Here is a 27,879-nt window from a genome sequence, read left to right on the forward strand (position 1 = left end):
GGGCATAAGCTCACCCACTTGGGAGCCAGGCCCAGCCAATCGGAATGAGTTTGGAACATTTCTAGGATTTTTATTTTATTTCAGCTCATGAAACCAACACATTACATGTTGCATTTATATTTGTTCAGTATAGGTATATTAATAACTAATCCATTGACGCTTGAATTCCGATTTTCGCCCCGCGTCACCATTTGAGTGTCAGGGGGCAAGGCACAGGGAGGACTAGATAGGCTACAATTATTATTCCTCACTAGTCAAGGCTACAATTATTATTCCTCACTAGTCAAGATTATGCAACTAAACACTGCATGAGTTGACTTCGTAATTAAGCATTTCACTAGGTCTACACCTGTTGTATTCGGCACATGTGCCTAATACAATTTAATTCCGCCAAAACGAATGTTGGAAAGAGAAAATATATCATTAATGGGTCATTTTAGTTTGCAATGTCTACTATGAATATTACATTTAAACAAAATATTAAAATAGTCATTTTACAGCTGTGTTACATTGCAATAACAGAACAATCAGTGCAAGTCTCAGAATAAAAAGGGGTGGATTTGTTTAAAAAATTATAATCACTTTATTTGTCTATCCAATAGCTCACAAAACATGAACTGAAAGGTACACAGCATTTCAATTATCGTACCCAGTAACAGTAAGATACATTAGTGTTTTTGTTAAGGATGTGAGTAAACAGACAACATAATAACTACACAATACAGGTATAACCAACATCCATATTGAGATTGATTTGCTTTATGAAATTGAAGATCAAAGATAAATATTACAAATTGAAAGTAAAAGGATATTAAAACATAAGGCAATACATGTGTACAGTAAAAAATAAAATAAATAAACTCACATTAAAAGTTTCCTGTAGAGAAAATTCACCTGCATTCACATTACTGCAACAAAATGTAATACAAAGTCCTACATAAGTCTCACGAACCAGACCTGGCCTTGCTCAATTTGACCTGGCCCAGTCCATTGTGATTACGCCAAACAATAGGAAAATAAGTTAATAAAAACATTTGTCATTTGAGACAGAGTTACCAAGTAGGGGCTTGGACCCACGCACGTGCATACACACAAACAAACAGAACTTGATCTAGGTCAGTCAGAAAGCAAGATAGCACCATGGAAGTAGATAATGGTGTGCTACAGAATTCTACAAGGGGGGGGTTCTAAGATGACATGGAATTGTTTTAAGGTCATACAATGGATCATTTAGCTATTTGATTTGAAATTTTAGGAGCCTTTTAGGTATCCCCAAAAAATAAATAAAGTATGACAAAATATTACACTTGGCCTTTACTACTATAGCCCATATAAACACATAAACGCATTGAATTATACATTCATAAACGACAAGACAGTACAAAAATTAATCATAAGGAATAAAGTTTTGAAGTGTCTGTCCTATATCAATGAGATAAGAAAGCTCAGGAATTAAACAACACATTTAACCCCTTATTTTTGTTGGCACAAAACTACCTCCATTCATTTGTTTGGGTTACCTTTAGGACTGGTCCAGCGACACTTGTGGACGTCAAAGCAAAACACGGAGAACACCGTCATGTTCGTGAGTCTACGATTTTCTGGATGTCTCCTGGTTTGACAAACAGCTCTGTAGCTCCGCCACTTTCCACTGCAGATGCGGAAGGGCGACATAGGCGGATGAAGTGGATTGAGACGTAGCCCATGCTAGATCTCTCTAGCGCAACCTGACAGATTGATGGGATTTTTTAATTATGGTATTTAGATAACACACCGGTGCATCAATAGACTTTAGGGGGTTTTAACATCAAGTTACATAAGACTGAAAAGCTCAAACTATCATGGGGTGAGTTTCCCAAAAACAAAGTAACTCCAGTATTTCCAGATTTATATTAAAGTAGCATTCCAGTGTTTCCAGATAATTGATTACAAAACAAGTGAAGTTTTTCTACCAATTCTTTAAAAATATGTTAAAAAAACAGCTTTGAGCAGGATTGGAGTGGGTGAAAAAAAATAATAATAATGAGTAGACAGCTGATTGGCCAGCTCATCATCCTCCATGCGGAAATAAAGCTTTTTTTTTTTTTAACTGTCAGAAACACAATTGTGGTGGTTTTGAAGTGTTTATTCTCCAATTCATGCTTTGGCCAAAAATACGAGTATAGGCTGAGTCACGACATTATACGGGTATGAGTTATCAGAATTTTGAACTTTTAAAATAGAGCCACTGGACAATTACTTTAAGGCTGTGTTTACACTGGCAGCCCAATTACAATCTTTTCCCACTAATTTGACCAAGAGCGGGGGGATTAAGCTCTTTTGCCAAATCAGAATTGGACTGCCTGTCTAAACTTGACATTTACATGCAACTTCGCCTATCAGAATATGAACATTGCATTGAAAAAGACTGGTATAGATGCACAAAAGTCAGATCCGTGGTGGTCGGATCAGTCTCACCACTTCAAGAGGTGGTCAGAGACGCATGCATGTGTGAATTTCTTCTCATTCTGGACCCAATCAGGATACGTAAGGTGCAAGCAGTGGGCCACATCAGCACTCCGCCCACAAGTTTCCAGAAAACTTGTGTTTTGGGAGAGAAGCACCTTTTTTTTCATTAAATGTTGAAGAAAATACATTCCTAGCATGTAAGAAAGGTGTTTGCTAGCTTCAATTAGCTAGTTGGCTCGCGTTTATTAGAAAAACAATGTTTTGTTTGGCTAGAGTTAAGCTAACCTGTAAGAAATCCCTTTAGTGTTGCTAGCTACAGTACCATGATTCTATATGTGCTATTTTATAGTTTTGATATCTTAACTATTATTCTACAATGTAGAAAATAGTAAAAATAAAGTAAAACCCTGGAATGAGTCGGTGTGTCCTGTAGCTTGCTGGCTAGTTACAGAGGTTAGCTGGCTAGTAGGCTACAGCCATCAAGTTGACAGATTTATCCTGTTCCACCGTTTGCAGAATGCATACTGGCATTTGAATATAGCATGGGAAAAGGGAAACTGGACACAATGTGGACACATTTAAATGTAGTTTTAGATGCATGACGTGCTCTTAATTGCATGATCAGAACTCCATGATCAAAATACAAAACCTGAATTAACTTTCAAGTCTAGACATGGCGGGTAAGAGTTAAATTGAAGTAGTCAAACGTAATGTCTGAAATGTAATGTCTGATGAAATTCTAATAACAAGGAATTCAGTCAAAAGGAAAACATAATTTGAGGCTCAAAAAAAAGGTACTCCAAGCATTGCATATAACTGTTAATCTAGGTGTGGGGATAGTATACTTCAGGGTTTTCCCAAACTCTGTCCTCGGGACCCAAAGGGGCACACGTTTTAAAATAATCAGCTGTGTAGTGTTAATGCAAAAACCAAAATGTACACCCCTTGGTACCGCAGAATGAGCTTTGGAAACGCTGGTCTACTTGTTCCCAATCACAATGGACATCAAGGCATCAATGTTAATGACAGTGTGATGACTGGAGAGGAAGAGGTGAAGTGAAAGGGTCCCCTCCCGTCAATTTCTCCATGTGGGAATACAGTGATAAGCAGTCTGCCTGCCTTCCCGCTTTTGGAACAACGGCTACCATTGTTAGGGGGCGCAGACAAGACCATCGTCATTATGTACAGTACCTCCTTATATATTATGTACAGTACCTCGCAACATCACCTTGCCAACCAGGCAGACTGAGATGGCCGCCTCGCTTCGTGTTCCTAGGAAACTATGCAGTTTTTTGTTTTTTTTACGTGTTATTTCTTACATTAGTACCCCAGGTCGTCTTAGGTTTCATTACATACAGTCGAGAAGAACTACTGAATATAAGATCAGCGTCAACTCACCATCAGTACGACCAAGAATATGTTTTCCGCGACGCGGATCCTGTGTTCTGCCTTACAAACAGGACAACGGAATGGATCGCATGCAGCGACCCAAGGAAACGTCTCCGAAAAAGAGGGAAACGAGGCGGTGTTCTGGTCAGACTCCGAAAAAGGGCACATTTACATTTAAGTCATTTAGCAGACGCTCTTATCCAGAGCGACTTACAAATTGGACAACGCGCACCACTTCCCAGCATTCTTCTTGCCAATGTCCAGTCTCTTGACAACAAGGTTGACGAAATCCGAGCAAGGGTGGCATTCCAGAGGGACATCAGAGACTGCAACGTTCTCTGCTTCACGGAAACATGGCTTACTGGGAAGACGCTATCTGATGCGGTGCAGCCAACGGGTTTCTCCACGCACCGCGCCGACAGGAACAATCATCTCTCTGGTAAGAAGAGTGGCGGGGGCGTATGCCTCATGACTAACGGGACATGGTGTGATGAAGGAAACATACAGGAACTCAAATCCTTCTGTTCACCTGATTTAGAATTCCTCACAATCAAATGTAGACCGCATTATCTACCAAGAGAATTCTCTTCGATTATAATCACCGCCGTATATATCCCCCCCAAGCAGACACAGATGGCTCTGAACAAACTTTATTTAACTCTTTGCAAACTGGAAACCATTTATCCGGAGGCTGCATTCATTGTAGCTGGGGATTTTAACAAAGCTAATCTGAAAACAAGACTCCCTAAATTTTATCAGCATATCAATTGCGCAACCAGGGGTGGAAAAACCTTGGATCACTGTTACTCTAACTTCCGCGACGCATATAAGGCCCTGCCCCGCCCCCCTTTCGGGAAAGCTGACAACGACTCCATTTTGCTGATCCCTGCCTACAGGCAGAAGCTAAAACAAGAGGCTCCCACACTGAGGTCTGTCCAACGCTGGTCAGACCAAGCTGACTCTACACTCCAAGACTGCTTCCATCACGTGGACTGGGACATGTTTCGTATTGCGTCAGATGAAAATATTGACGAATACGCTGATTCGGTGTGCGAGTTCATTAGAACGTGCGTCGAAGATGTCGTTCCCATAGCAATGATAAAAACATTCCCAAACCAGAAACCGTGGATTGATGGCAAGCATTCGCGTGAAACTGAAAGCGCGAACCACTGCTTTTAATCAGGGCAAGGTGTCTGGTAACATGTCCGAATATAAACAATGCAGCTATTCCCTCCGCAAGGCTATTAAACAAGCTAAGCGTCAGTACAGAGACAGAGTGGAATCTCAATTCAATGGCTCAGACACAAGAGGCATGTGGCAGGGTCTACAGTCAATCACGGACTACAAGAAGAAACCCAGCTCAGTCACGGACCAGGATGTCTTGCTCCCAGGCAGACTAAATAACTTTTTTGCCCGCTTTGAGAACAATACAGTGCCACTGACACGGCCTGCAACGAAAACATGCGGTCTCTCCTTCACTGCAGCCGAGGTGAGTAAGACATTTAAACGTGTTAACCCTCGCAAGGCTGCAGGCCCAGACGGCATCCCCAGCCGCGCCCTCAGAGCATGCGCAGACCAGCTGGCCGGTGTGTTTACGGACATATTCAATCAATCCCTATACCAGTCTGCTGTTCCCACATGCTTCAAGAGGGCCACCATTGTTCCTGTTCCCAAGAAAGCTAAGGTAACTGAGCTAAACGACTACCGCCCCGTGGCACTCACTTCCGTCATCATGAAGTGCTTTGAGAAACTAGTCAAGGACCATATCACCTCCACCCTACCTGACACCCTAGACCCACTCCAATTTGCTTACCGCCCAAATAGGTCCACAGACGATGCAATCTCAACCACACTGCACACTGCCCTAACCCACCTGGACAAGAGGAATACCTATGTGAGAATGCTGTTCATCGACTACAGCTCGGCATTCAACACCATAGTACCCTCCAAGCTCGTCATCAAGCTTGAGACCCTGGGTCTCGACCCCGCCCTGTGCAACTGGGTACTGGACTTCCTGACGGGCCGCCCCCAGGTGGTGAGGGTAGGCAACAACATCTCCTCCCCGCTGATCCTCAACACGGGGGCCCCACAAGGGTGCGTTCTGAGCCCTCTCCTGTACTCCCTGTTCATCCACGACTGCGTGGCCACGCACGCCTCCAACTCAATCATCAAGTTTGCGGACGACACAACAGTGGTAGGCTTGATTACCAACAACGACGAGACGGCCTACAGGGAGGAGGTGAGGGCCCTCGGAGTGTGGTGTCAGGAAAATAACCTCACACTCAACGTCAACAAAACTAAGGAGATGATTGTGGACTTCAGGAAACAGCAGAGGGAACACCCCCCTATCCACATCGATGGAACAGTAGTGGAGAGGGTAGCAAGTTTTAAGTTCCTCGGCATACACATCACAGACAAACTGAATTGGTCCACTCACACTGACAGCGTCGTGAAGAAGGCGCAGTAGCGCCTCTTCAACCTCAGGAGGCTGAAGAAATTCTGCTTGTCACCAAAAGCACTCACAAACTTCTACAGATGCACAATCGAGAGCATCCTGGCGGGATGTATCACCGCCTGGTACGGCAACTGCTCCGCCCTCAACCGTAAGGCTCTCCAGAGGGTAGTGAGGACTGCACAACGCATCACCGGGGGCAAACTACCTGCCCTCCAGGACACCTACACCACCCGATGTTACAGGAAGGCCATAAAGATCATCAAGGACATCAACCACCCGAACCACTGCCTGTTCACCCCGCTATCATCCAGAAGGAGAGGTCAGTACAGGTGCATCAAAGCTGGGACCGAGAGACTGAAAAACAGCTTCTATCTCAAGGCCATCAGACTGTTAAACAGCCACCACTAACATTGAGTGGCTGCTGCCAACACACTGTCATTGACACTGACCCAACTCCAGCCACTAATAATGGGAATTGATGGGAAATGTAAATATATCACTAGCCACTTTAAACAATGCTACCTTATATAATGTTACTTACCCTACATTATTCATCTCATATGCATATGTATATACTGTACTCGATACCATCTACTATATGCTGCTCTGTACCATCACTCATTCATATATCCTTATGTACATATTCCTTATCCCCTTACACTGTGTATAAGACAGTAGTTTTGGAATTGTTAGTTAGATTACTTGTTGGTTATCACTGCATTGTCGGAACTAGAAGCACAAGCATTTCGCTACACTCGCATTAACATCTGCTAACCATGTGTATGTGACAAATAAAATTTGATTTGATTTGAGAAGAGATCGAATCAAATGCTTGCTGTGGTAAACATGAACTTCTGGCGGTTACTGAAGCCAATGTGGCATGTTAAAACATTTTCTCCGCACGAGTTTGGCTCTAACATTTGAACCGCTTTGGCTATAAGCTATTATTATTCCCCTCTATGATGATCACAAGCCAAGTTAGAAGGGAATGTCACAAAAAACTAAATTTGGCCCCCATAAGAATATAGTTCAATAGCAATGTCATAGGAGTGGAAAGGCTGTCCTTATGGCTATGGAGTGGAAAGGCTATCCTGAGAAGGGCTCTGATAAGCCAGATGGTTCTGCTTCGGTTTGCCACAGTGTCGTGCAGTACGCCTGAATTAAAACCCAGTTATATTGGTGCCATAATCTCCGAGTACGAGGTCTAAAGGGGATAAAATGCAACCGAGGTGGTTTGATGAACCATACTCTTCAAGTAACCTTGCTGGAGACTTGAATACTTGTGTTAGCTTCCTGAATTCATCCCAATGTGGCTTAGCTAAGTGGGCTAACAGTCTTCGGACACGCAGGAGACCTGGTTCGAACCCAGTCAGTCACAAGAGCAAGATTAAATAGAGAGTGGAAAGGCTCGACCGGGCTATTGAACTACACTGCTCAAAAGAAATAAAGGGAACACTAAAATAACACATCCTAGATCTGAATTAAATAAATATTCTTATTGAATACTTTTTTCTTTACATAGTTGAATGTGCTGACAACAAAATCACAAAAATGATCAATGGAAATCAAATTTATCAACCCATGGAGGTCTGGATTTGGAGTCACACTCAAAATTAAAGTGGAAAACCACACTACAGGCTGATCCAACTTTGATGTAATGTCCTTAAAACAAGTCAAAATGAGGCTCAGTAGTGTGTGTGTGGCCTCCACGTGCCTGTATGACCTCCCTACAACGCCTGGGCATGCTCCTGCTGAGGTGGCGGATGGTCTCCTGAGGGATCTCCTCCCAGACCTGGACTAAAGCATCTGCCAACTCCTGGACAGTCTGTGGTGCAATGCGGTGTTGGTGGATGGAGCGAGATGTGCTCAATTGGATTCAGGTCTGGGGAACAGGAGGCCAGTCCATAGCATCAATGACTTCCTCTTGCAGGAACTGCTGACACACTCCAGCCACATGAGGTCTAGCATTGTCTTGCATTAGGAGGAACCCAGGGCCAACCCGCACCAGCATATGGTCTCACAAGGGGTCTGAGGATCTCATCTCGGTACCTAATGGCAGTCAGGCTACCTCTGGCGAGCACATGGAGGGCTGTGCGGCCCCCCCAAAGAAATGCCACCCCACACCATGACTGACCCACTGCCAAACCGGTCATGCTGGAGGATGTTGCAGGCAGCAGAACGTTCTCCACGGCGTCTCCAGACGGTCACGTCTGTCACATGTGCTCAGTGTGAAACTGCTTTCATCTGTGAAGAGCACAGGGCGCCAGTGGCGAATTTGCCAATCTTGGTGTTCTCTGGCAAATGAAAAACGTTCTGCACAGTGTTGGGCTGTAAGCACAACCCCCACCTGTGGACGTCAGGCCCTCATACCACCCTCATGGAGTCTGTTTCTGACCATTTGAGCAGACATGCACATTTGTGGCCTGCTGGAGGTCATTTTGCAGGGCTCTGGCAGTGCTCCTCCTGCTCCTCCTTGCACAAAGGCAGAGGTAGCGGTCCTGCTGCTGGGTTGTTGCCTTCCTATGGCCTACTCCACATCTCCTGATGTACTGGCCTGTCTCCTGGTAGTGCCTCCATGCTCTGGACACTACGCTGACAGACACAGCAAACCTTCTTGCCACAGCTCGCATTGATGTTCCATCCTGGATAAGCTGCAATATCTGAGACACTTGTGTGGGTTGTAGACTCCGTCTCATGCTACCACTAGAGTGAAAGCACCACCAGCATTCAAAAGTGACCAAAACATCAGCCAGGAAGCATAGGAACTGAGAAGTGGTCTGTGGTCCCCACCTGCAGAACCACTCCTTTATTGGAGGTGTCTTGTTAATTAATATCATTTCCACTGGTTGTCTATTCCATTTGCACAACAGCATGTGAAATGTATTGTCAATCAGTGTTGCTTCCTAAGTGGACAGTTTGATTTCACAGAAGTGTGATTGACTTGGAGTAACATTGTGTTGTTTAAGTGTTCCCTTTATTTCTTTGAGCAGTGTATATTCCTAAGGTGGCAAAATAACGTTTTCTTTTGTGACCTTCCCTTCTAACATGGGTATGAGCATCAGAGGGGAACAGAAAGTCCATCTGCCAGAACCTTCTGTTTACTACTTTCCTGGCAGGGCAAAGTACCAGGATGTTGGCCCCTTTTTTGAATCAATTGAGAGAACTGAATCTGAGAAATTTAATACATGAAGCATTGATTAACTACACCCACAAATGGAGCAAATGTACCTCTCTGTTCAAGAATGTTTTTGGGAAACGTGTCGTTCAGTGCAAACAGTCATGCAAAGTAGCAAAAGTTGAAACAAATTGAACACATGCCATCAGTAGAAGATGAGGGTGTGTTCCGTCAGTAAAAGATGACTGGGCATTCTTTAAAAGTGCATTCCTCGCAATATTAAATAAGCATGCCCCATTCAAAACAAATGTAGAACCAGGAACAGATATAGCCCGTGGTTCACTCCAGACCTGACTGTCCTTGACCAGCACAAAAACATCCTGTGGCGTATGGCATTCGCATCAAATAGCCCCCGCGATACGCAAATATATAGGAACAAATATATACAGGCAGTTTGAAAAAGCTAGCCTTTGCTTTCCTAAAAGAAATGTGCATCCTACAGCACAAACTCCCAAAAATTCTGGGACACTAAAGTCCATGGGGAATAAGAACACCTCCTCCCAGTTGCCCACTGCACTGAGGCTAGGAAACACTGTCACCACCGATAAATCAGCATTTTTCTACGGCTGGCCATGCTTTCCACCCGGCCACCCCTACCCTGGTCAATAGCCCTGCACCCCCCACGGCAACTTGTCCAAGCCTCCCCCATTTCTCCTTTACACTGCACGCCCATCCAGCATCACTAGCCTGGACGGTTCCGACTTAAAATATGTGGACAACTACAAATACCTAGGTGTCTGGTTAGACTGTAAGCTCTCCTTCCAGACTCACATTAAGCATCTCCAATCCTACCAATCCTTGACTTCGGCGATGTTATTTACTAAATAGCCTCCAACACTCTACTCAGCAAATTGGATGCAGTCTATCACAGTGCCATCTGTTTTGTCACCAAAGCCCCATATACCACCCACCACTGCGACCTGTAGGCTCTCGTTGGCTGGCCCTCGCTTCAAACTCTATGGTGGCAGAGATGGTCATCTTTGGTGCATAGCCACAAGTCACCACCCTGTTGTGACATGAATCAGGGTCATGTTCAGAGAAACCTTTGGAGGTACTACACAAACTAAATATTCAGGTTTCAAAATGTTCTGTTTCCCTGCCTATTGAACACAACCTAGCTCGCCAAAAAAACGTGCACTATTTAAGAAAAAAGTTAATGGAGGACCTTAAAGAGCGACTGACCCTAAAAGCAACTTCTTCTGGGAGTCCCATATGGCTGCGCACAATTGGCCCAGCGTCGTCTGGGTTAGGGGAGGCTTTACTTGGCTCTAGCAACTTCTTGTGGCAGGCCAGGCGCCTGCAGGCTTACTTCGGTCGTCAGTTGAACAGTGTTCCTCCGACACATTGGTGTGGCTGGCTTCTGGGTTAAGTGGGCAGGTGTTAAGGAGCGTGGTTTGGCGTTCCATGTTTTGGAGGACGCATGACTCGATCTTCGTCTTTCCCCGAGCCTGTTGCAGCGATGAGACAAGATCGCAATTGGATATGACTGAATTGGGGAGAAAATGGGGGGGTTAAAAAAATATGGCCTAAGTAGCATCGATATGAGTCAAACATTTATTCTAGTGTCAAAATGTACTACTAACTGTATTGGTCCAAAATGGATATTTGCAAGACGAGAAAAAATAAATAAAAATGACATGTGTTAATCTTCATTCCGTGACAACAGTTTTCCGTGGGTTGGGTTTATTTGAATCATGCCCACAAGCCAGCACCCAAGTAATCATCAATTCGGAGCACAGCTCCACACTACCTGATCATAATGCCTATTGGGCTAGTCAGGGACATTTACATTTATTTAACTAGGCAAGTCAGTTAAGAACAAATTCTTATTTACAATGACTGCATACCCCGGCCAAACCCGGACGACGCTGGGCAAATTGTGCGCCACCCTAAGGGACTCCCAATCACAGCCGTATGCGATACAGGATGTGTACATGGAACAATCTCTAATTTTCAATGATTTAAAAACTTCAAACCAACTATAAATTGTAGAAATACATGTACAAATATTGAAAGCATTTAATGAGAACTAAAATGATGTACATTGTGTAACTTATGGATGGTCCCTACTAGAGGTCGACCGATTAATTAGGGCCGATTTCAAGTTTTCATAACAATCGGATATTGGTATTTTTGGGCGCCGATTTGCGTTGAAAAGTCATAATCTGTCGACATCTAGTCCCTACTATTCCCAGAGATAGGCTATCCAAAGTCAAACCAACTTTGCCAAGGTAGCACACCAGCCGGCTGAAGCTAATTGGCTAACTCTTCTCCTCTCCTTTGAACACACAAGAGACACCTACATCAAACCAGACCGCGAAACCAACTCCCGTTTGAATTCAGTCATGGAAACTAGCATTTAATGAACCAAGTCTAAAACAAGGCAAAATTAGGAAGTGTAATAGCCCTTTAAGACCAAAGATCTATGACATGTTTAGAATCCAGTTGACCCAGTCTGTAACAAGTGGGTCTGAGGCAGCAGTAATGGAAAGGACTTGGTGCTATAGAAACCAAGAAAGAACATGACAGAGAATATGGTGATTCCTGGTAATGCTCCTTAATTACAGGACCTAACTTTTCCAATGGAAAAAGTAAATGAAGTAAAGGACAGGTAAACTGTCAAGTTTCACACCCTTCTACCATAATGAACGAGAACCCAAAGAATTGGTCTTCTCTCCAAGAATGAATGAAAGGGAGTGTAAATAATGAAACTGATTCCCCTCGCAACAGAGGAGAACAAAGCTTGTTAGTGTGCTTACGTACACAATTTTGAAGTTTTGAAAACTTAAGAGTGTATGCATCAATAGTACACCTGGATTTTTGGTTTATTTTTAAAATAATTCAGTGCCTAACTAGTCCTGGGCCTAGAAAGAATATACAATAGTGATGGAAGGACATGCTCCTACAGAAAGTATGATCAGCTTAGCCTATAATAATACACTAAACCAGATTTGGCACATCTTACAGTAGCCTACAATTAGAAAAATATAACTCAATTGATTAAACAATTTCAATATGACTGAAATATGTATTCTAATATCTATCTTACAATATAGTAATCTCAGGTTTTCATTTGAAACCTGTTTTGTCATTGCTTCGCTTGTTTGTAGCATTGCACAATTTGTAGACTATTTTTATTCAACTATGAAGTTAACGGCAGTCAGAGACAAACACTTTGATTGTGTTTATCTGAGATGGTGTGTAAAGTTATGCGGGAGGGCAAAAGATATTCTGACACTTTAGCTGTTCTACAAGTGGTCTGAAGCAGTAGTTAGATACAAGTGTTTTCAAATGGAAGTTAGTAATGATGGTTTTGTGAAACAGCTCTGAGATTTAACGATGCTCCTAAGAAATTTCTAACAAACTTAGCCTTAAGATGCTTTTGGGAAACCCAACCCTGGAGGCATGCAGGCTTTTTCCCTCTCATTCAATCTGGTTAATTGGTGTCAAATCATTTCAATTGCAAATGGTCCCTCAGAAGTAGGAAAATGTTCTGGGTTTGGGGCTGTCCAAGATCTCAGTCATAACATGACCATGGTCTTGTTGGGTATGCTTACATTTAAGTTCTATTCACGTTTTTTTTTTAAAATGTATTTAAAAAAAAAAATAAAAAATCAGCCTACAAAGAGCCACGCCCAATGTTTTCACCACATTAAGTCTGTGCCATCTCTAACATGTGATCCAGAAGAACTAAAGAGGCCACAGCTTTGAGGAGTGTCAGAGCATAGAGGATCGATTGAGCAACAAGGATTATAGGACTGCCAAATCTGTCCATGAACCTCTTGCCACAGTCAGTGTCACTCACCTTTTGTTAAACCTACCAGTTACTTCTGATCCAAGACTAGAATCCCTGGGTACCAGAACCAGGAGTAAGGGGCTTCTATGGGCACAAATAAAATGCAAAAATAGGTGAAATATTTATACACAAAGCAGTCATCACTGACCCCCTTGTCACTATAAAATGCAGCATCTCTCTCTAATCCTCTTGGCCAAACTTTTCCTTTTCTTCTTGCCGTTTTTCTCTTTACTGTCCTCCATCTTCCTCGCTCGGATCTCTCTCATCAGGTCAAAGAATACCTGCAAAGACGAGAATAAACACAGTCCATCTACAGATGTGGCACCATGTTACTATGTAACATCCAAGACAACCTTCTCTGCAGTTTGTGACTGCAGAGGAGCTGAGCCCTGGTTGATAGATGCAACCAATCTGGCTCACCTTGTCGACATTGGCACGGGTTTTGGCAGAGGTCTCCACGTAGCACACGCCCCACTGTTCAGCACGCGCCTTGGCCTCTTCGGCGCTGACCTGCCTCCGGTCCTCCAAGTCAGACTTGTTCCCCACCAGGAGGAAGGGTGCACTCTCATCCTCCTTCACCCGCAAGATCTGCTCCCTGCAGAGCAGAGCCATTAGATGACAGTGGAGCTATGACATGTAACAGCTATGGGACTATGATATGTAACTACATGAGTTGTTATGCTGCTCAACCTGAAGTCTGCTGTAGCTGCAAACGACTCTGCCTCAGTGATGGAAAAGACACAGAGGAAGCCCTCCCCACTGCGGAAGTAGTTGTCCCGGATGGCAGCATAGTCCTCTTGTCCCGCAGTGTCCAGGATGTCTATCTGGACCTCCTCCCCATCCAGAACTACCTTTTTCCTATAGCTGTCCGCTTTAGTTGGTTCATAGTCCTCAACAAACTAAGGGGGTAGCATCAACAGACAATAAATTACTACCAAGTGAGGTCATGCACACAATTGCAAAATTGGGGAAATGAGATCAGCCTAGATTAAGGCTGGCCAAAATGATGTCTGGTTTAGACCACCAGAAGGTTCCAGGAATGTATATATTTTCTTGTCAACTAAATGTGCCGCTTAGTTCATGGAGGTTACTTGTAACTGGTTCTGATATCCACCAAAGAGGTTCGTACAAAGAGCGGTTCCTGTTCTCTTCATACAAATTTGGCTTTAACTTTTGAATGGTTGAGACGCTCAGGAACATGCATGTTTCTTTTTGGGGGGGGGGGGGGGTCTCTACAGCAATCACCGATGGCGTAGGTAACATAAGGAACTTGAGTCCTGAACATCCCAAAACATTTCACTTAATGAAAATAGTTACAGCATTACCATATTCAAGTCATTTGCCATTTTCTAATTAGCCTTAAGAACGTAGAAATATGGCTGCAGTTTGTGCTAAAGTAGTTAAAGGCAATAAAAAGAAAAATGTAATTGTGTGTATATATCAGCCTAGAACTTCCACATTGGTGCATCCCTAATGCAAACATCTCAAATCAGAGAATGTAGAAATGATAATGGATCAATTAAGTCAATAGTTTAGACAACTCTTTTTACTATTTTCTACATTATAGAATAAAGCTCTGACGAAGGCCGTGATGCCGATACGTCAGCTTATTAAAGATCAGTGATACTATCAAGAGCAGTGTGCGGTTTCCCATTTCCTTCAGAATAATAGTGAAGACGTCAAAATTATGAAATAAAGTGTTTAACTGTATATATTTAGATTTGTTTAAGTCGGAAGTTTACCTTAGCCAAATACAGTTAAACTCAGTTCCACAATTCCTGACAATAGTAGTAAAAATTCAGTCTTAGGATCACCACTTTAATTTAAGAACGTGATATGTCAGAATAAGATCAAAGAGAATAATTTATTTCAGCTTTTATTTATTTCATCACATTCCCAGTGGGTCAGAAGTTTACATACTAATTGAGTGTATTTGGTAGCATTGCCTTTACATTTTTTAACTTGGGTCAAACGTTTCAGGTAGCCTTCCACAAGCTTCCCACAATAAGTTGGGTGAATTTTGGCCCATTCCTCCTGACAGAGCTGGTGTAACCGAGTCAGGTTTGTAGGCCTCCTTGCTAACAAAAGCTTTTTCAGTTCTGCCCACAAATGTTCTATAGGATTGAGGTCAGGGCTTTGTGATGGCCACTCAAATACCTCGACTTTGTTGTCCTTAATTTGCTCAATTGTAATTACTTCGCTGCTATGGCCTATTTATGGCCTTACCACCTCAAGCCATTTGCACACGCTGTATATCAACTTTCTTTTCCTATTGTTATTGACTATGTTTGTTTATTCCATGTGTAACTGTTTGTGTCGCACTGCTTTGCTCTATCTTGGCCAGGTCGCAGTTGTAAATGAGAACTTGTTCTCAACTGGCCTACCTGGTTAAATAAAGGTGAAAATAAAAATACTAATAACTGTGATACAGAAACAATGGTGGCCATGTTGAATCATGTGGGGACAGCACACTGGGATAGGGAGATTGAACATGTCCGTAAACACATCAGCCAGTTGGTCTGCGCTTATTCTGAGGACGCGGCTAGGGATGCCATCTGGGCCTGCAGCTTTGTGAGGGTTAACGCGTTTAAGGTCTTACTCGCTTCGGGCCATGGAGAGGGAGGGCCCGCAGTCCTTGGTGGCGGCCCTCGTCGGTGGCACTGTTATCCTCAAAGAAGGTGTTAGTTTAGAAGCAAGATGTCAGTGTCCAGGACCTGGCAGTTTCTTTTGTAGTCCGTGATTGCCTGTAGACTCTGCCACATATGTCTCATGTTTGAGCCATTTTAATTGCAACTCCACGTTGTCTCTATACTGACGTTTCGCTTGTTTGATTGCCTTGCAGAGGGGATGTGTACACTGTTTGTATTCAACCATATTCACAGTCATCTTTCCCAGATTTAAATGTGGTGGTTTGTGCTTTCAGTTTTGCTGGAATTCTGCCATGTATCCAGTTTATGGTTAGGGTAGGTTTTAATAGTGACAGTGGGTACAACATCTCCAATGCATTTCCTTAAACTCACTCACCAAATCAGCGTATAAATCAATATTAGTCTGAGGCTGCCCGGAACATTTCCCAGTCCGTGTGATCAAAAACAGTCTTGAAGTTTGGATTCCTATTGGGCAGACCAGTGTTGAATAGTTCTCGTCATGGGTACATCCTGTTTTGAGTTTCTGCTTATAGGACGTGAGGATCATAATGTAATAGTGGTCAGATTTGCTGAAGAGCCTTGTATGCATCGCGGTAGTTACAGTAGCAATGATCTAGTTTATTGCCTGCACGAGTGCTACAACCAATGTGCTGATAGAATTTAGGTAGCCTTGTTCTCAAATTTGCTTTGTTAAAATACCCAGCTACAATAAATGCAGCTTCAGGAGATATGGTTTCCAGTTTGCATAAAGTCCAGTGAAGTTTCTTGAGGGCCGTTGTGGTATCTGCTTGAGGGGGGGCCGTTGTGGTATCTGCTTGAGGGGGGATATACATAGCTATGACAAACGACGAGAATTCTCTTGGGAGATTATATGGTAGGCATTTGAGGAATTCTAGGTCATGTGAACAAGTGTATGTTACGATTGCACCATGACTCATTAATAATGAAGCATACACCCCCACCCTCCTTCCCAGAGATGTTTATTTCTATTGGTGTGATGCATAAAATATCCCGGTGGCTGTACCGACTCTGACAACATTTCCTGAGAGAACCATGTTTCCATGAAACAGTATGTTACAATCCAGGATGTCTCTGGAAAGCAACATTTGCCCTAATTTTATCTACCTTGTTGTCTAGAGACTGGACATTGGCGAATAATATACTTTGAAGCGGTGGGTGGTGTGCACACCTCTGAAATTCTAACCAGGAGGCCGGTCCTATGAAGCATTGAGTTGGTCTGCTTTTTCTGAGGCTGGTAACTCTATTGAAGTTATACTCTGCATTAGAGGTAACTCGTTCTTCCTTTCCTGTGGTGGTCCCCATGAGAGCTAGTTTCATCATAGCGCTTAATGGTTTTTGAAAGTCTTCAAATACAGTGGCAAAGTTCTTGAAATGTTCCGTATTGACTGGCCTTCATGTCTTAGTAATGGACTGTCGTTTCTCTTTGCTTATTTGAGCTGTTCTTGCCATAATATGGACTTGGTCTTTTACCAAATAGGGTTATCTTCTGTATACCAACCCTACCAACACAACACAACTGATTGGCTCAAATGTATTAACTTTTAATGAGGCACACCTGAGAGAATACCAAGAGTGTGCAAAGCTGTCATCAAGGCAAGGCAAAGGGTGGCTACTTTGAAGAATCTCAAATACACAGTTGAAGTCGGAAGTTTACATACACTTAGGTTGGAGTCATTAATTAAAATTTCAACCACTCCACAAATTTCTTGTTAACACTGGAGTGATAGATGTGCAGATGAAGCGCAAGTAGAAATACTGATGTACAAAAGAGCAAAAAAGTTAAAAGCAATATGGGGATGAGGTAGGTAGATTGGATGGGCTTTTTACAGATGGGCTGTATACAGCCGCAGCGATCAGTTAGCTAATGTTTAAGGTTAGTGAGGGAGATAAGTCTCCAACTTCAGTGATTTCTGCAATTCGTTCCAGTCATTGGCAGCAGAGAACTAGAAGGAAAAGGTGGCCAAAGTAGGTGTTGACTTTGGGGATGACCAGTGAGATATACCTGCTGGAGCATGTGCTACAGGTGGCTGTTGTGATCGTGACCAGTGAGCTGAGATAGCAAAGACTTATAGATGACCTGGAGCCAGTGGGTCTGGCGACGAATATGCAGCGAGGGCCAGCCGACGAGAGCATACAGGTCGCAATGGTGGGTAGTATATGGGGCTGTTAGGAATATTATGAATAAATGACTTAACAATATTCTCATTTTAAGTGGGACTGTAACTCAGTAAACTTAGTGCCTTGCGAAAGTATTCGGCCCCCTTGAACTTTGCGACCTTTTGCCACATTTCAGGCTTCAAAACAAAGATCTAAAACTGTATTTTTTTGTGAAGAATCAACAAGTGGGACACAATCATGAAGTGGAACGACATTTATTGGATATTTCAAACTTTTTTAACAAATCAAAAACTGAAAAATTGGCCGTGCAAAATTATTCAGCCCCCTTAAGTTAACACTTTGTAGCGCCACCTTTTGCTGCGATTACAGCTGTAAGTCGCTTGGGGTATGTCTATCAGTTTTGCACATCGAGAGACTGACATTTTTTCCCATTCCTCCTTTCAAAACAGCTCGAGCTCAGTGAGGTTGGATGGAGAGCATTTGTGAACAGCAGTTCAGTTCTTTCAACAGATTCTCGATTGGATTCAGGTCTGGACTTTGACTTGGCCATTCTAACACCTGGATATGTTTATTTTTGAACCATTCCATTGTAGATTTTACTTTATCTTTTGGATCATTGTCTTGTTGGAAGACAAATCTCCGTCCCAGTCTCAGGTCTTTTGCAGACTCCATCAGGTTTTCTTCCAGAATGGTCCTGTATTTGGCTCCATCCATATTCCCATCAATTTTAACCATCTTCCCTGTCCCCGCTGAAGAAAAGCAGGCCCAAACCATGATGCTGCCACCACCATGTTTGACAGTGGGGATAGGGTGTTCAGGGTGATGAGCTGTGTTGCTTTTACGCCAAACATAACGCTTTGCATTGTTGCCAAAAAGTTCAATTTTGGTTTCATCTGACCAGAGCACCTTCTTCCACATGTTTGGTGTGTCTCCCAGGTGGCTTGTGGCAAACTTTAAATGACACTTTTTATCTTTAAGAAATGGCTTTCTTCTTGTCACTCTTCCATAAAGGCCAGATTTGTGCAATATACGACTGATTGTTGTCCTATGGACAGAGTCTCCCACCTCAGCTGTAGATCTCTGCAGTTCATCCAGAGTGATCATGGGCCTCTTGGCTGCATCTCTGATCAGTCTTCTCCTTGTATGAGCTGAAAGTGTAGAGGGACGGCCAGGTCTTGGTAGATTTGCAGTGGTCTGATACTCCTTCCATTTCAATATTATCGCCTGCACAGTGCTCCCTGGGATGTTTAAAGCTTGGGAAATCTTTTTGTATCCAAATCCGGCTTTAAACTTCTTCACAACAGTATCTCGGACCTGCCTGGTGTGTTCCTTGCTCTTCATGATGCTCTCTGCGCTTTTAACAGACCTCTGAGTCTATCACAGTGCAGGTGCATTTATACGGAGACTTGATTACACACAGGTGGATTGTATTTATCATCATTAGTCATTTAGGTCAACATTGGATCATTCAGAGATCCTCACTGAACTTCTGGACAGAGTTTGCTGCACTGAAAGTAAAGGGGCTGAATAATTTTGCACGCCCAATTTTTCAGTTTTTGATTTGTTAAAAAAGTTTGAAATATCCAATAAATGTCGTTCCACTTCATGATTGTGTCCCACTTGTTGATTCTTCACAAAAAAATAGTTTTATATCTTTATGTTTGAAGCATGAAATGTGGCAAAAGGTCGCAAAGTTCAAGGGGGCCGAATACTTTCGCAAGGCACTGTATACTCTGTTTTATTATATCTGATTAACAATATGAGTTCATAAGAAGGGATTGTGTGACACGGACAAGGAGTAATTAAATATAACGAACACCATTCAATACTAGTCTGGAGAGGAGTGGGTTAAGTAAGCAGATAGGGTCGTTAACCTACGGTTGAACCGACGAAACTGAGCTCTGGGGTGATTTGGATAAGGAAGTGAGTGCATTCCTAGGTTCTCTGTTAATTAGATCTGTCGGCTAAGTGGTGATCGATAATGGTGAGGGGTCAAGAGTTAATTCAGTTATGTTGTGTGACCTGTGAGTGTGTTAATGGGTTGGAATGAACTGTTAAACTCACTTAATTCTAGGTCGGGAGGAGGAGATTCATTCTAGAAGCAATGAAATTACATCATGTTATTGTATATAAACTGTTGTTACCTATTACTGATAAGGCTGGTCTCCGTCTATTTTTATGCAAACAAGAATCTTACAAATTCTCATAAAATAGATTAAGGGAATTCAATTAATGAAAACATATTGGAATAATTAAATTACAGTAACAGGGGCTAGTCGGGCGGGCAGGTGCGGGCAGCAATCGGTTGAAAAGCATGAATTTAGTTTTAGTAGCATTTAAGAGCAGTTGGAGGCCACGGAAGGAGTGTTGTATGGCATTGAAGCTCGTTTGGAGGTTTGTTACAGTGTCCAAAGAAGGGCCAGATGTATACAGAATGGTGCCGTCTGCGTAGAGGTGGATCAGGGAATCTCCCGCAGCAAGAGCGACATTATTGAGACTGTGTGTTTTAGATGGCAAGCCAAATTTCTTCAAACTTTTACAGATGAACAATTGAGAGCATACTGTCGGGCTGTATCACCGCCTGGCACAGCAACTGCACCTCCCACAACCGCCAGGCTCTCCAGAGGGTGGTGCGGTCTGCATAACGCATCACCGGGGGCAAACTACCTGCCCTCCATGACACCTACAGCACCCAATTACAAGGAAGGCCAAAAAGATCAAGGAAAACAACCACCCAAGCCACTGCCTGTTCACCCCGCTACCATCCAGAAGGCGAGGTCAGTACAGGAGCATCAAAGCTGGGACTGAGAGACTAACAGCCATCACTAACAGAGAGGCTGCTGCATACAGACTTGAAATCATGACCACTTTACTAAATGGATTTCTAGTCACTTTAATAATGTTTACATATCTTGCATTACTCATATCATATGTAAACTACACATTTTTTTAATGGTTCTTTAAAAAACAAGGACATTTAAGTTACCCCAAACCTTCGCCCATTAAAATAACACCAAATTGATCATAAATACAGTGTAGACATTGCTAAGGTTTAAATGACTACAGTAGCTGGAAATGGCAGATTTATGGAATATCTACATATGCGTACAGAGGCCCATTATCAGCAACCATCACTCCTGTGTCACAATGGCATGTTGTGTTAGCTAATCCAAGTTTATCATTTTAAAAGGCTTATTGATCATTAGAAAGCCCTTTTGCAATTATGTTAGCACAGCTGAAAACTGTTGTTTTGATTAAAGAAGCAATAAAACTGGCCTTTAGTAGTACTAGTGGAGCATCTGGAGCATCAGCATTTGTGGGTTCGATGACAGGCTCCAAATGGCCAGAAGTCCTTTCTTCTGAAACTCGTCAGCCTATTCCAAGTGAGAAATTGCCAAGAAACTGAAGATCTCGTACAACGCTGTGTACTACTCCATTTCAGAGAACAGTGCAAACTGGCTCTAACCAGAATAGAAAGAGTGGGAGGCCCCCGAGCACAACTGAGCAAGAGGACAAGTACATGAGCGTGTCTAGTTTGAGAAACAAACGCCTCACAAGTAATCAACTGACAGCTTTATTAAATAGTACCAGCAAACCCCCAGTCTCAAGGTCAACAGTGAAGAGACTACTCTGGGATGGATGCTGGCATTCTAGGCAGAGTTGCAAAGAAAAAGCCATCTCTCAGACTGGCCAATAAAAAGAAGAGACTAAGATGGGAAAAAGAACAGACACTGGACAGAGGAAGATTGGAAAAAAAATGTCATGGACAGACTAATCTAAGTTTTAGATGTTCAGGTCAAAGAACATTTGTGAGATGTAGAAAAAATAAAGATGCTGAAGTGCTTGACACCATCTGTTAAGCATGGTGGAGGCAATGTGATGGTCTGGGAGTGCTTTGGTAGTGGTAAAGTGGGAGATTTGTACAGGGTAAAAGGGATCTTAAAGGAGGAAGGCTATCACCCACTTTGCAATGCCATACACTGTGGACGGCACATAATTGGAGCCAATTTCCTGCTACAACAGGACAATTACCCAAAGCACAGCTCCAAACTATGCAAGAACCATTTAGGGAAGAAGCAGTCAGCTGCTATTATGTCTATAATGGAAAGGCCAGCACAGTCACCTGATCTCAACCCTACTGAGCTGTTGTGGGAGCAGCTTGACCATATGGTATGGAAGAAGTGCCCATCAAGCCAATCCATCTTGTAGGAGGCAATTCAGGAAGCATGGGGTGAAATCTCTTCAGATTGCCTCATCAAATTGACAACTAGAATGCCAAATGTCTGCAAGGCTGTAATTGCTGCAAATGGAGGATTCTTTGACAAAAGCAAAGTTTGAAGGAGACAATTATTTCAATTAAAAATAATTATTTATAACCATGTCAACATCTTGACTATATTTCCTACTCATTTCATCTGTTTTCATGGAAAAACAGGACATTCCTAAGTGACCCCAAACTTTTGAACAGTAGTGTATATACTGTATTTTAAACCATCTTAAAACGGTATAAAATACAGTATATACACTACCGTTCAAAACACTACCGTAAATATACACACATACTTATTCAATCCCTTTATTTAGATGTGTGTATTAGGTAGTTGTGGAATTGTTAGATATTACTGTACTGTCGGAACTAGAAGCACAAGCATTTCATTACACTCGTAATAACATCTGCTAACCATGTGTATGTGACCAATAAAATTTGATTTGAAGTAACAATCATATTAACTGTTCAGAGGAGACTGCATGAATCAGGCCTTCATTGAATGCTGTTGTAGCCATGCTGGTTAAGGCTACATTGAATTTTGAATAAAATAACAGCGTGTCACCAGAAAAGCACCATCACAGCTCCATGTTTCACGGAGGGAAACACACATGCGGAGACCATCCATTCACCCACTCTGGGCCTCACAAAGACACGGCAGTTGGAACCAAAAATCACAAATTTGTACTCATCAGACCCAAAAAATGTCCACTGGTCTAAATGTCCATTGCTCGTGTAAAGCAAGTCTCTTCTTATTGGTGTCCTTTAGTGGGTTCTTTGCAGAAATCCAACCATAAAGGCCTGATTCATGCAGTCTCCTCTGAAAAGATGATGTTGAGATATGGCTGTTACTTGAACTCTGTGAAGCATTTATTTGAGCTGCAATCTGAGGTGCAGTTAATAAAATGAACTTAGCCTCTGCAGCAGAGGTAACTCTGGGTCTTCCTTTCCTGTGGCAGTCCTCTTAAGAGCCAGTTCATTCAGAGCTTGATGGTTTTTGCAACTGCACTTGAAGAAACTTTAAGCGACTGAAATTTACCAGATTGACTGACCTTCATTTCTTAAAGTAATGATGGACTGTCATTTCTCTTTGCTTATTTGAGTTGTTCTTGTCATATTGGTATTTTACCAAATAGGGGGTGTATACAGAAGATAGCCCTATCTTGTCACAACAACTGATTGGCTCAAACGCATTAAGGAAAGAAAATCCACAAATTAACTAGGCTCACCTGTTAATTGAAATACATTCCAGGTGAATAACTCATGAAGCTGGTTGAGAGAATGCCAAGTGTGTTCAAAGATGTCATCAATGCAAAGGCTGGCTACTTTGAGGAAAAATATATTTTGATTTGTTTAACACGTTTTTGGTTACTACATGAATCCATACGTGTTATTTCATAGATTTGATGTCTTCATTAGTATTCTACAATGTAGAAAAATAAAAAACCATTGAATGAGAAGGTGTGTCCAAACCTTTGACTGGTAGTGGGTATGTATTTTCTATTTTTTTGGCCTTCGAGCCAAAACGTTTAGCCATCTCTGGCCTCGAAAGTTGGATGTAGGCCATAAACATATGTTATCCAGAAGAAAAGTAGGCCTTCCAAAACAGCCAACAAAATATGCTCTTCTGACAAATATTGTTTCTTACCTCGTCATACATGAACTGCAGAGTGAGGGCTGACTTCCCCACTCCACCACTGCCCACCATGATCACTTTGTGGAGGGCCAGAGAGTTCTGCCCTTTGGGCTTTGCTGTTGCCATGGTGGTTCACTCCAAGTAAAGAGGGTTTAAGGAGAGCAAGAGGTTCGGGAAGAAACCAGGAGGGGAAAAGGGAGGATCTGAAGGTAAGCCAGATAGATAGGACAGCAACCTCCCAACTGCAACGTGAGGCAGATTGAGCTTGTCCCCTAAAATGAAAAAATAAATAAAGACATAACATGATTTGTAGTACATCAAATACATTCACACTGCTGCATTGTACACTACCGCCACAAGGGAGTGCTCCCACAAGGAAGTGTTCCCTCACAGCAGTTAAAACAACTGGATCAGTGAAACTGAGAATTTAGAAATGACCCAAGAGAAATACAGTGCATTCGATAAGTATTCAGACCCCTTGACTTTTTCCACACGTTATTACGTTACAGCCTTTCTAAAATTGCTTACATTTTTCCCCTTCAATCTACACACAATACCCCATAATAACATTGCAAAACCAAGTTTTTATTATTTGCCCATTTATAAAAATGAAACAGAAATAATTTATTTACATAAGAATTCAGACCCGTTGCTATGAGACTAGAAATTGAGCAACAGTGCATCTGTTTCCATTGATCATCCTTGAGATGTTTCTACAACTTCATTGGAGTCCACCTGTGGTAAATTCAATTGATTGGACATGATTTGGAAAGGCACACACCTATCTATATAAAAAGATCCCACAGTTGACAGTGCATGTCAGAGCAAAAACCAAGCCATGGGGTTCGAAGGAATTGTGCGTAGAGCTCTGAGACAGGATTGTGTCGAGGCACAGATTTGGGGAAGAGTACCAAAACATTTCTACAGCATTGAAGGTTCCAAACACAGTGGCCTCCATCATTCTTAAACGGAAGTTTGGAATCACCAAGACTCTTCCTAGAGCTGGCTGCCAGGTCAAACTGAGCAATTGAGGGAGAAGGGCCTTGGTCAGGGAGGTGACCAAGAACCTGATGGTCACTGACAGACCTCATGAGTTCCTCTGTGGAGATGAGAGCATTTCAGAAGGACAACCATATCTGCACCAATCAAGCCTTTATGGTAGAGTGGCCAGAAGTTAGCCACTCCTCAGTAAAAAGGCACATGACAGCCCACTTGGAGTTCGTCAAAAAGGCACCTAAAGGGCTCAGACCTTGAGAAACAACATTCTTTGGTCTGATGAAACCAAGATTGAACTCATTGGCCTCAATGCCAAGCATCACGTCTGGAGGAAACCTGGCACCATCCCTACGGTGAAGCATGGTTGTGGCAGCATCATGCTGTGGGGAAGTTTTTCGGGGACTGGGAGACTAGTCCAGATTGAGGGAAAGATGAACAGAGCCAAGTAAAGAGAGTTCCTTGATGAAAACTTGCTCCAGAGCACTCAGGACCTCAGACTGGGGTGAAGGTTCACCTTCCAACTGGACAACGCAGGAGTGGCTTCAGGACAAGTCTCTGAATGTCCTTGAGTGGCCCAGCCTGAGCCCGGACTTGAACCTGATTGAACATCTCTGGGAAGACCTGAAAATAGCTGTACAGCGACACTCCCCATCCAACCTGAGCTTGAGTGGATCTGCAGAGAATTATGGGAGAAACTCCCCAAATACAGGTGTGCCAAGCTGGTAGCATCATACCCAAGACGACTCGAGGCTGTAACCTCTGCTAAAGGTGCTTTAAAATACTGAGTAAAGGGTCTGAATATTTATGTAAAATGTCCTACCTTGTACATTTTTGGTGCAAATGTATTAAATGATCTAAACTTTTTTTGCTTTGTCATTATGAGGCATTGTGTGTAGATTTGGGGGGGGTACTATTTAATCAATTGTAGAATAACGCTGTAACGTAACAAAATGTGGTAAGTCAAGAGGTCTGAATACTGCCCGAATTCACTGTATGTCCTAATTCCAAACAAGGATTGGTTAGCATTCAGTCCATTAAAAGAAATAGGACGCTGTAAGGGAAGCGAGCGAGACAACGTGTCAGGGAAATAGGGGTATTAGCTAGGCTACAGTGGAATTGTAAGTGAAATGTCAAGTGCTGTATGGTGTTTTTGACGAGGAAACCATCGTAGCTAGCCAGTTCACGTTAGTTAGTTTTGCTGACGCTAAGCAAGCTAGCATTACCTAGCTAAGCTAGTTACTGTAGTTAGCTACACAAAACTAGCTAGTTTCACATACTAAAAAAACGAGGTGTACTGTAGCTAACTATCTAAAACGACAAACTCAAGCTAGCTGGCTAGCTACTTAAGCCAGATGACTAACGTCAGTTAACTTGTTCTTCGAAGTGCGGTAGAAGGTTGGGCTAGCTAGCATGTATTGGAAATAACCTTACCTTGGGACACTATGGGCGATACAGGCTACAAAAAACGACAGCTGCAAGCTGGTTTGAAGAAATCGTTTACTTACCCTCTTCTCGCGATCCTAGCAACAAGAGAAGAGATTGTCAAGTCTTCTTCTTTGTTATCTACTTCTTCTTCTATGATATCATGGCGGTCCGCAATCAATCGTTTAAGTCATGCCGCCACCTACTGTGCTGGAATGTAAAGATTAATCATGAGCTGCCCAATTCTGTACAACCATGAAAATAAAAACCAAATAATTCCTTAACTTCTACCACACCCTCCCCCTCCCATTAAACACTCCACCCGTAGGATTGTAAAGCGGCAGGGTAGCCTAGTGGTTAGAGCATTGGACTAGTAACTGAAATGATGCTAGTTCAAATCCCCGAGCTGACAAGGTACAAAATCTGTCGTTCTGCCCCTGAACAGGCAGTTAACCCACTGTTCCTAGGCTGTCATTGAAAATAAGAATTTGTTCTTAAATGACTTGCCTAGTAAAATAAAGGTAAAATAAAAAATGTCAACAACCATTTCATAAGGATCACCTGTTAGCACCAACATTTATTTTGCTGTGTCTGCAATAACCTTCAACCTGGAATTTCTGCTTTCCACAACCCAAATCGTATTGATAACCTTACAAAAAAAAGCTATGAACTCAACTTTATTCATTATCAAAGTGTCCTTTGACACTGCACATTCATGAGCACAAGATTTCTGAACAAGCTCCGAAACCATGCCAGGACCATCAGAAGCACCAGCAACAACAGTCAGTACACTTACTACAGGTACATCCATGTAAGCTCCATAAATCCGCACTGTAGTTCTACCAATCTGTTTTACGGCCTCTGCATACGATACCTCATGACTGATCTTATATCTCTGAGCCTCTCTCTGTACCTGGCAGCCACCAAATGCTGCACTGTGTTCTCCCCCACAATTACAGCACTGAACCTTCACATTGCTCCTACAGTCACTGTAATCATGTTCCCCTTCACATCTGTTCTTTCCTTTACATTGAGCAGCTACTTGTCCCATTCTTTGGCATTTAAAACATTGCAGTGCATATGGGACAAATTCTCTAACATTGAAACCAAGGAGTCCTATCTGTACTTTTCTCAGCAAGACTTTCTCAAACCTCAGCATCACTGATAAGCTTTCACATCTTTGACCCTCTTTCCTACTGATCAACCTTTTGGCCTCAATCACTCTGCCGCAGTAATGACTCCCCTCAATCTAGCATAAGCACCAGGGACATGGCTTTTAAACGTCGTCCTATTAAGTGTTTCCATTTCTAAAATCTTCTCTTGCTGAGCTTGGCTACCAATGAACCAAGCTAATTTCACTTCACCTACCTCTTTCTCTACGTCATCAAACACCATGACAACTTTCCACTCCGACACATCATTAATCTTGCTTCCAAACTTGGCCCTCTTTATGCTTTGTTAACTAGACGCTCAACTGCTTTCTGTATCTTGATCCCTCTTCTTCCTGG

At 42.6% G+C, this 27,879-nt stretch overlaps 1 protein-coding gene across 3 annotated transcripts; it reads right to left on the reverse strand.

Moving 5' to 3' along the window:
• Nucleotides 1-559: 559 nt before the first annotated feature.
• Nucleotides 560-27,879, reverse strand: LOC124039732 (ras-related protein Ral-A-like). 3 transcript variants are annotated; one of them, XM_046356020.1, is made up of 8 exons: nucleotides 27,740-27,879; nucleotides 26,455-26,581; nucleotides 23,966-24,225; nucleotides 13,954-14,162; nucleotides 13,684-13,858; nucleotides 13,481-13,544; nucleotides 13,273-13,347; nucleotides 560-1,727 (listed from the first exon to the last, which is right to left on the reverse strand). In XM_046356020.1, exons 3-7 carry the CDS (start codon nucleotides 24,077-24,079, stop codon nucleotides 13,292-13,294), a joined length of 618 nt encoding a protein of 205 aa, XP_046211976.1. In that variant the 5' UTR covers nucleotides 24,080-24,225; nucleotides 26,455-26,581; nucleotides 27,740-27,879; the 3' UTR covers nucleotides 560-1,727; nucleotides 13,273-13,291. The 3 variants fall into 3 exon arrangements, 1 of the variants encoding a protein (XP_046211976.1); XR_006839626.1 differs by having other exon boundaries at nucleotides 13,273-13,544; XR_006839625.1 differs by lacking the exon at nucleotides 27,740-27,879 and having other exon boundaries at nucleotides 13,289-13,544; nucleotides 26,381-26,465.

Source organism: Oncorhynchus gorbuscha, linkage group LG07 (genome assembly GCF_021184085.1).
Source record: "Oncorhynchus gorbuscha isolate QuinsamMale2020 ecotype Even-year linkage group LG07, OgorEven_v1.0, whole genome shotgun sequence".
Classification (NCBI taxonomy): Eukaryota; Metazoa; Chordata; class Actinopteri; order Salmoniformes; family Salmonidae; genus Oncorhynchus; species Oncorhynchus gorbuscha.

Excerpts from the sequence above, each read along its gene's own strand:
- LOC124039732 (XM_046356020.1), bottom strand. The coding sequence starts at position 24,079 with ATGGCAACAGCAAAGCCCAAAGGGCAGAACTCTCTGGCCCTCCACAAA. Across the intron at positions 14,163-23,965 it reads TGCAGTTCATGTATGACGAG|TTTGTTGAGGACTATGAACC; the intron begins GTAAGAAACAAT and ends CTACCCCCTTAG. Across the intron at positions 13,348-13,480 it reads GGACAGTAAAGAGAAAAACG|AAGCCCCTTACTCCTGGTTC; the intron begins GCAAGAAGAAAA and ends TTGTGCCCATAG.